The sequence below is a fragment of the Tupaia chinensis genome, unplaced genomic scaffold, assembly GCF_000334495.1.
Source record: "Tupaia chinensis unplaced genomic scaffold, TupChi_1.0 Scaffold000278_1, whole genome shotgun sequence".
Taxonomy (NCBI): domain Eukaryota; kingdom Metazoa; phylum Chordata; class Mammalia; order Scandentia; family Tupaiidae; genus Tupaia; species Tupaia belangeri.
Window position 1 is genome coordinate 1,019,563 of NW_006159761.1, and position 9,494 is coordinate 1,029,056.

Consider the following 9,494-nt stretch of genomic DNA (forward strand, 5'->3'; position numbering starts at 1 on the left):
ACTCTATCCATTGACCTTGGGGCCATTCCCACCCAGAGAGACTTCATCTAAAAGTCACATTCCACACGGACATGAATTCGGGGGGCAGGGGGGGACGACACTGGTCCACCTAGTACAGGGCAGTGATGTGCTGGTGATTTGGGGGCTCAGGTTGGAAGGGGGGTGGGGTATGTTTCTTAATTTTGTTTTTTAATAAATCAGCTGTGGGGCAGGCAGGTGGCATGTGGTTGAGGACACTGGACTCCCATATGGCTGATTGTGGTTTGAGTCCTAGACCTAGAGGCTTGCTTTCTCACTTTCTCTCCATCTCTGTCTCTCTGTGTCTCTCTCTTTCTGGAGATATTAAAATAGTAAGTTAAATAATTCTTAAAAAAAAAAGAAAAAGAAATCAGCCATGTTATTCAAATACAGTCAGCTGACCATATCCTTGGGTTCCACATCTGCTGGTGTCAACCAGCTGTGTGCTGAACACACAGACCATTTTCCTTGTTATGTTCCTTAAACAATGAGGCTTAACAGTGATTTCCGTAACATTTACATCTTACAAGCTGTCTTTTATCTGACACATTTGCACTTGTAAGTGAATGTCTTTTATTCAAAACACTTGGGACCTGTAGGTGACCGCTAAACCTAGGCAAAAACTAGTGAAGCAGATAGGGTGTTGGTGCTTTAAAGCAGATGTGGTCTCAGTGTTGATGCTGCCAGGCAAGTGAAAGCTCCAGTAAAGATGTGCTCTGCACTGCAGGCAGTGTAGACTGAGGGGAGCCGTGCCAGCCAGAGAGGCCCACCATGAGACGCGGGAAACTGGCTGCAGGTGATGAGGGAAAATACCTGGCTTTGCCCTAGTAGAGAACAGACCTGAGAACAACGCAGTGTCCGGAGACCCCGTCAGAGGCGCCAGGTCTGCCTGATCCCTGCTTTCTTCTACTTGTGTACCTTTTGTCTTTTCCAGATCCACCACTGCTCCCACTCCGGAGTTCACCCCACCCCAACTCCCAGCTTTATTGAGCCAGGGCAGGGACCAGAAATATTTCTGATTTCAGATTTTTTCACATTTTGGAATATTTTCAGATTCTCTTTGTGGGTGGACTTGCATGGGGAACTCAAGGCATGTGCAAGAAAGATTCATAGTCGCTAACGGGGACTGGGAGGCCTTTCTCCCTCCGGGACACTGAGTATGCTGAATAAACTGCGTGCCTGCATTTTGAATGTGACCCTTCTCATGTGGTCAGGTGTGGAATCATGTCAGTACTCAGAAAGTTTTGGATTTTGAAGCATTTGGAGTTTGGGGCTGGGGTGGTCAACTTGTATTGGGTATTATAGGTACTCTAGAGGTTATTTATAAGCATAAACATAGTTCATGTTCATGTTCACAAAGTATTCCACAGATGATTCTTGTTTATTTTCTTTTAAAGAATTAACAGAATTATAACATCTTTCAGTTGAAGACCAAATATGTTAGTTTAAGTGAGTGAATGAGTGAATGGAATAGAAATGCAGTTTTAATTTCAGCTCTTTGTATTCCAGAAGGGGCTTTTAAACCAGGCTAACCTGCTGCCTCCATGCCTTCTAACCTGTTGTCTGACTATACCTCTATTTAAAGCAGGGTTTATGCAAATACTACACATTTTTTTTTTATGTAGGAGGCCGGAGTGTCCATGGTTTTTCATAATACACATTTTCCATGAAGTTTTCCCCATGGTGTCTGCATGTGACTTGAGGTTAAGGTGCATCTAGTTGCTGGTAATTATTTTAAACCAGCTGAAGCCAAAAAAGGAATTTAATAGAAAGATGTCTGACTACCTTTTAAGTCAAGTGCAAATGGTCTCCCAGCCATGTGGGCTTCACTCTTCATTTCTCTATGCATCTGTTCTTTATTTTTTGAAAAGTTTCTTTTATGAGAGCATGGGCATGCACAAGAGAATGAGACCGGGGGGAGAGCGAGAAAGAGAGAGAGAGGCAGCCCTGCTGGGCCTACTGCATTCCACACACATGGTCAGCCATGGTTGTCCGCAACTCCCAAGTTGACTGTCCTCATTTTAAGCAAACCTTAGGGATAAACGGTTTATCTAATTTCCGGTTTATATTACAGGGCAAGAGCTCACGAGTGACTTTGTTTGGGGCAGGTGTTGCACGCATCAAATACAAGCAAAGTTTTTAAGGTCTTACCTTGGCAGGGCGCAGAGCTGGGAGGAGGGTGTGCTCCAGGGACAGTTGCAAGTGCTCTGTGGAATGCTGGCAGTTTGTCAGCTGTCTGTCATGGTTCCGCCATGACATGAGAACAGAGAAGGGGTTAGCATTTAAAACCTTTTATAAAAATGGGACAGGGTAGTTTTGTTAGCTTTTGATGTATTTGATTTGGTTTTGACTGCATTTTTTTTTTTACAAAGTGGGAAAGGATGATATTGGTCCTCTTATCAATAGCTTGAGACTAGTGACTGAAACACGTCTGAGAAAGCATGCGTGGTTCCCTGAGCAGAGCTGCCTGCTAGTGGGCCACTGGCTTGCTCAGGGGAGAGAGGTGGTGTAGTCATCTACACTCACGCCTCATTCGCTCCTAGGTGTTGCTGGGCCTGCGTGACACCAGCCACTCCATCGTGGCAATTACTCTGCATAGCCTAGCGGTGCTGGTCTCACTGCTGGGACCGGAAGTGGTTGTGGGAGGAGAGAGAACCAAGATCTTCAAACGCACTGCCCCAAGTTTTACTAAAACTCTCGACCTTTCCCCAGAAGGTAAGAATGATTAAAAGCTCTCACTTTCTAGTGTGTTCTTTTACTTTACTAGGTTTAATGTAAGTAATGCCAAAAGGCTGTTTCCAGCATATGGCACTAAGAAGTAGAAGGAAGAAGTTCATTTCCCTTCCCAACTCCTTCCAGGAGATGCAATTTAACCAATTTTAGTAATTTAGGGCCGGCCTCACAGTCAGCTAGTTATGGGAGCTGGATCCCACACAGCCAAACACGCGATCTGAGTCCTCGTCTCAGCAGCTTGATAAAAACGTGTGCCTAAAATCCCGACAGGATGGAGAGCTGGGATGGGAAGGGATTGGAGCATGACCACAGCTCATGGGGGTGATTTCTCCTTCTCTGTCTGTCTCTGACAAACGCATGTGCTTTCTGGCAAAATAAGCAAATAGACAATTTTAATAATGTAGTGGCAACGTAGTGGGAATCCTTTCAAAGCCTTCTTAAGCCCACAAAAAGACACACAGAGATATATTTTTGCATGCATCTCCATTTTTTTAAATGACAAGCAAATGCCACGCACAGATCTCTAACTTGTCCTCATGTAGCAGATCAGGGACCTGTCTCTGGGCCCATAAAAATGTAGCTCTTTGGTAGCTGCCTCACATTTCGATGAATAGATTTCATTTGCTCATTTTTGGGTCCCCAGTCACTACAAACAGCACTGAGTAAATCTCCTTATATACGGATCTTTCCATAATTAAGGTTTCACTGCCGTGGGATAGAGCCTCAGAAGTGAACGGGCTGGACCAGTAACTTTTAGTAAACAGTGGTAGCAGTTCTTATTAATACCAGACGGTTAAATACTGTTGATTTTGTTGGCCTACTCGTTGAAAAGCGGTTTTTAGATACTTTAATCCTTGCTTCTGACAGGTTCCCACTGGGTAGTGTGGGAGATGGGGCTGATTTCTGGTCTCACAGGAATTTGGCACCAGTGGTGTTGCTGCTTTCCTCCTCTGTCTACCCTGGGATGACAGTGACCTCCTGACAGTCTGGATCTCCAAGTCAGTGCTCACTGTCCTGAGCAGACAGCATGGAAACTACTCTGGGTAGAAGAGAGTGGTCTGAGAGGCTCGTCTCTAATTTTGATTCCGAGAGAATCTTTAAGCAGCACTGGTTTCCCAAAGTTAGAGAGAGGTGGTTCAGCTCTTCTTGGTGCTTCCAAACAGTCAGGACCACATGGCTCCTGTCAAGCAGCTTGACAAAGGTGTTCCAGGCTGTGGAGGTGATTGTGCAGAATTGGGTGGTCTGTTTGTTCCCATTTCTTCCCAGCAGATTACGTGGAGCAGCAAATGAGACAGTACATGTCTTAGTAAGAAACTGGAAGGTCACCAGGGCAGCAGTTGGAGGTGAATTTTTCCTGGCAACTGTGAGACAGACCAGCAGGGCAGCCCTGAAGGCTGTGGGGGTGCTGGGAAAGGGCGAGTATAGGGAGGAACTGAGTTTTCTTCTTTTCTGTCTTTGCAGTTTGCTTGTTCTTGGTCAAACTTAAGAATAGTGGCTAATGAGACAGCAGATGGCAGAATGGTTATGTCCCTGGACTCCCACGTAGTCGGCCGTGGTTTGAGTCCTGGACCCAGCGACTTAAAACTCCCGCTGGGCGCATGTGTGCGTGCGCCCCAAATCCCAAGAGACTGGAGAAAGGATTGCAGCAATTCCATCCCCCCGGGGGGGGTGATTTCTTGCTGTCTCTCTGGCGAGTGCATGTGCCTTGTAGCAAAAATCTCTCCCCAAAATAACAAGAGTAGTGACTAATACTGGAGCCAGCAGGTGGTGTGGGGAAGGTGCTGGACTTGTGCAAGGCTGACTGCAGTTCAAGTCCCAGATCTGGTGGCTTGCATTCTCTTTAAACCTCTTCCTCTCTTTCTGGTGAGCACATGTGCCCTACAGCAAATTTAAAATAGTAATAAACAAGATTAAATAATTATCTTAAAAAATAGTGGCTAATACTGAGTTTTATAAAAGGTGTATAGGGAATTAAGAAACAAGTCTACCTGGAAGAGTGGGGGTGGGGTGTGGCTTAGAGGAGGGCCCCCCCAAGAAGGGGAGCAGCACAGGTAACTAAGCAAGGATGGAGGACGGCCTGTCCATCACCCCACCTCCCCTCACTCTGCTTTTTCCAGGGAAGGGGGGAGTTCAGCCAGCTCTTTGCTAGAATCTTTTTGATTGTCTTAAGTATACATTTTCTGGTAAAGTATGAAAAATTTTCCTGAAATTTTTTAACCCATCTAGGGGTTAAATATCCACAGCTTACAGTTTATTTTTACAACCATTTTTTTAATGGTTAGCTTTGTGGTATTAAGTATTGGGTCACCAGAAAAGTCATGACATACTTTCCTATGCAAAAATGCCTCATAACTTTTCTGATGACGCAATACATTCACATTGTGGTGCTTGTATTCTTAGACATTTATTTTTTGTCTTTTATTCTTAAAAGGCAAACGAGCAGAATCTGTCAGTCCCCACCAAAATGTCTTTAAAGGCTGAGGTGTTTAGCTGGGTGTCCTGCAGGTTAACCCACATAGCGTGAGCCTTTCTGTCCCTCACTACCACATGCTGGGGACACAGCCTGTTCTTAAATGCGAGGGCCAGGCAGTCCATTCTGAGGCATTCCTTCAAATGTGTGAAGGCTTTCTCCCCCAGCAGTTGACCTTTTGTCCTAAACATGCCAGTTTCCTGCCATTGTTGCTGAGTATGTGCAGATCAAGCAGCAGTCTGCTCTCCCTTTCATTCTGGTTTTTTTTTTTCCCTTCAGATTCTCCCATGCATGGCGTGTGCAGCCAGCACAGCAAGCGGACAGCAGCCTCGGAGAGCCCGTCCTCCGGCAGGAGCCCTGGACGCTGCTTTGCCGTCAGCGCACCCATCTCCAACACGGAGCACAGACAGCGGGGGGCTTACAGCCCTCTGTTCCAGACAGGTAGAAGCTGCAGTCTACATATACCACTTTCCCAGTGCTTGGGTAAATGCTCTCCTTAGGGTAATCGGCTTATATTCTGAATTTATGGTCCCTTTGGGACAGCTCTGGCTTCTGGTTTCCCCTGCCTCGCAGCTACTAAGCAGAGCAGGCTGACGTTGCTAGGCGTCACTAGCTCTTTTGCACCAGGTGCTTTGTGTTGGGACTTGGGGCCTCAGTGCGTGTTGTCCACGTGGTACGAAGGACAGTTCTGAGGGATGTTGGTAGGCATGTTGGAAAGAGTTCTGTGGTTACTGAGTTTGGGGAAAGGGTGGCAGTCATTTTATATTGTATGAGATTTCTCAGTGCCTTGCCAGCATCTGGCTAAGAGTGTCAGCAAACTTTTGGAAGACATTTTTCCAGGGTGTGTGCAACTAATGGTGAGAGGGCAGCCTTGACTGGTTTTGAGCATTTCTTTGTACTGTAGACAGTTGTGCCAATAAAGTGTGTTGATAGTAAGTACTGGGACGCTTCCATTAGCTCTTGGGGTGTAAGTACTATACAGGAAGGTTTTAGGGAACTCAGACATCTTCCATGCTGTGTTCTCCTGGGGCCTCACCTCTGTTGAGACCAGGGATACTTATTTCCAAGTGATTAGCTCTCATCACCTTAACAGTAACCTTCCCGAAAGCGTTGCTTGCTCTGAGCCAGCACTTCATGAATATCCCTGCACCTGTCCCTACAGGAGGTCAGTTTCCTCAGCCTACATTTCCCACAAATGGAATCCCTGAGGTGAAAAATACTTTGGATGGTGTGCCCTTCCCACCTGGTCCTATGAAGCCTGAGGACTGGCCTGATTGGGGTGAGCCTGAGGAGCCCGAGAACCACACCATCCACCTGCAGGTTTGGCCCCAAGAGCCAGGCAATGCTGCCGAGACACTGTGCGTAGACCTGAGCCCAGAGCCAGAGCCCTGGGAGAACCAGTTGGGCAGCCTCAGTACTGGAGGAACCCCCAGAGGTGGAGCACCCTCAGGGGAGCAGAAGCCCACTCCTGTGTGTCCACTCATCAAAGAGGCCGAGCCTCCAGAATCCAGGCTCCCCCAGAAGGCTGGTTTCATACAGAGAGGGGAGGACCCAGACCCAACCACGCCACCGAAGGTGTCTCAAGAAAGGCCTCATAAGGTGCCGTCGGAACTTGGTTTAGGAGCGGAGTTTACCATTCAGGTAAAAAAGAAGCCAGTGCAGGATCCAGAGTTGGACTGGTTTGCTGATATGATCCCTGAAATTAAGCCCTCAGCTGCTTTTCTTATCTTGCCTGAACTGAGGACAGAGGTGATGGTCCCCAGCAAAGATGATGCCTCACCAGTAATAGAGTTTTCCTCAAAATTTGCCGCAGCAGAAGTTACTGAGGTGAGTACTTTTTTGGTTGAGGGATTTCCCATAGGTCCCAGTGGCACTGCCCCATTTGTAAGAAACATGGTTTTCTTGAGCAAGGACAGACTAGTGTGCTCAGCCACACGCAGCAGTCAGTCTAGCATCAGCTTAGAAATCAGTGGTGCCCCTTCCCCAGAGAAAAATGCTTGGCTGAGGGCCTGGCCTGCTTGCTCCATGAGCAGCCTTTTCGTCTGGATCACGCTGTCGAGGATTTTACTGGATTGTGTGGCTCTTGAGTTATGTTCTAGTGCTGTGGTTCTGTAGTGATGGAGCCGAAATAACCCTGCCTGCCGGCTCTCTGGCACTTTACTGAGCGTGAGGAGTGCATCTGGGCTCAAGAGAATGGTCAGGTCCCCCTGCAGTTCCTGACCTGCAGGGTCAACAGCTGCTCCTGGTGTCTTTATTTTGCTGCAGGGCGAGGCTGGAGGCTGGGGTGAAGACGGGGAGCTGGACTGGGGAGACAGTGCCTGGTGACAACACGTGTGAAGTTAGGAAAAAGGATTGCCTTCTCAGAACAATCAAATCAATACCTCAGAAGCAGGCTCTGTGGAGCAGAACCCCACAGCACCAGTCTCCTGCATCAGGAGCTCTTTCCAGCCCGTGCCAACCAGAGAGCAAGGGTGGCCGAGGACCAGCTGAAAGCCAGCAGGAGAGGCCCGGCCCCGGCCCTGGTCCGGAGACGGAGACAACGCCCGGGGACAGGCTGAGACTGGTCTCCGTGCAGAGCACGCAGCCGAGGAGAGGCTGAACTCAGTTTTGTTCCAGGACAATTCTGGAAGTAAGAGAAAATAAATATAAAAATTCAGGCTGGTTAGCTTCAATTTGTGCCATTTCTTATAACAGAAGAGTAAGCTCTTATTATGAATACAACTTACTGCAAAGATTTTAGCTATAAATTATATAAATGATTTTAAAATGCTGAGATTTCCTTAGGCAGCTTATTTATTTGTTTACAGTCGTACCGTGGGAGAGTACAGTCCCATGTGGACCCAGCAGTTGCTGACTGTCCTCATGTATTATGTGGTACCAAAGTTCTTAATGAGAATTATCCCACAGTCCTGTTCTCTAATGTCAAATAAAGACTATTTTCACTAGATTCAACTTTTATGAAAAGCTGTTTTAGGTGTACAGCCATGATCTTATCAGTGTCTTCATTTACAAAACATCGACCCGCTTAGCCTGGTCCACACAGGTCTCGTCACCAAGCAGGCAGTGCCTGAGCTTCTCAACCCTTCCTTGCAGATCCTCCAGCTCTTTTGGAAGCCAGGTGGGAGCAGGTGCCTTTCGCAGCAAGGACTCAGCTGCCTCCAGGGCCCTTGCGGCGGCCTGCAGTGCTACCCGGTATTCCTCTTCCAAGGGAAACTCCTGACGGGCTCTTTTTGCATAAGGCTGGAAGTGAGGAAGATGAGGGGCAGGTCATACCATAGAATACATTGTAAAGGTAATAAAAATCTAAACCTCTGGGACCAGCAGTTAGTATAATGGCTATGTCGCTGGACTCCCATGTAGTCGACCACGGTTCGAGTCGCAGACCCGGTGGCTTAAACTCACACCGGGCGCGTGTGCATGCATGCCCAAGATCCCGAGAGAATGGAGGAGAAGGCACTGCCGCATGGCCATCCCCCTGGGGGTGATTTCTCGCTTTCTGTCTCTCTGATGAGTGCACGCGCCCTATAGCAAAAACCTCTCCAAAAAAACCCCCACAAACTTCTGTTTTGACTTGGAACAAGGCTGATCAGAACAGATTCTAATACTGCAAAAATTTGAGTGCAAATTGGCCAGTAGATCAAAGGCCATGAGGGCAGCAATTACCTAGAAAATGAAGGCATTTATGGTTTTTCATGGTGACTCAAGATGGCTACTGCCATGTCCTAGTTACAGACAAGGTCATCAGAAAGTCCATGAAAAATGTGTACTATACAAGCACTTCTAAATTGTTTCACACCAAAGTAAGCTTGTACCTTAATTCCATTTTTCCACAAGTTTTTGAAGTGCCCTCCTGTGTGGCATACAGCCAAGGGCATCCTGTTGCCTAGGACGCCCAGTAGGAAGCATGCCCAGCCTATGATTTCCAGTGAGTAAGCTCCAGACGTAGCCATAGTTTGCCCTTGCCCAAAAAAGAAAAGGCACGTCTGCTGAACTTCGTACGTTTGTGGTGCTTCTTTTTAATCTGCAGAGGGTCTGTGTGCACTCATGGGGGGGGAGAGAGTGAGAAAGCAGCCCCTACAGAGCACAGTCATCCCACCGGCCCTTCATCTCCTTAGGATGCTGGGCAGACACCCACACGTGTTCGGCATGTCCCTGAAGCTGCTAGGTCTGGGACTTATACCACGGTCAGTGCTGTGGGATCCGGCTGCCTTAACTTCCGAGCCACTGGTTGGCCCCTGGTGTTTTTTTTTTTTTTTTTTTTTTTTTACCTGGC

The 9,494-nt window shown here is 47.5% G+C and overlaps 2 protein-coding genes across 3 annotated transcripts in view; one reads left to right on the top strand and one right to left on the bottom strand.

The window, feature by feature from the left end:
• Window positions 1-8,168, top strand: part of SCYL3 (SCY1 like pseudokinase 3) — a 29,725-nt gene extending 21,557 nt beyond the window's left edge. For both annotated transcript variants that reach the window (XM_006150109.2, XM_014588435.1), the window contains 4 exons: window positions 2,562-2,733; window positions 5,501-5,662; window positions 6,384-7,048; window positions 7,487-8,168. In XM_006150109.2, coding sequence (XP_006150171.1) covers window positions 2,562-2,733; window positions 5,501-5,662; window positions 6,384-7,048; window positions 7,487-7,546 — 1,059 coding nt within the window. In that variant the 3' untranslated portion in view covers window positions 7,547-8,168. The remainder of the gene's footprint in view (window positions 1-2,561; window positions 2,734-5,500; window positions 5,663-6,383; window positions 7,049-7,486) is intronic.
• A 31-nt stretch (window positions 8,169-8,199) lies between these two features.
• FIRRM (FIGNL1 interacting regulator of recombination and mitosis) overlaps window positions 8,200-9,494 on the bottom strand; it is a 52,768-nt gene continuing 51,473 nt past the window's right edge. Inside the window, exon 25 of the mRNA XM_014588434.2 lies at window positions 8,200-8,461. Within this exon, the coding sequence (XP_014443920.1) occupies window positions 8,228-8,461 (234 nt within the window). The 3' untranslated portion in view covers window positions 8,200-8,227. The remainder of the gene's footprint in view (window positions 8,462-9,494) is intronic.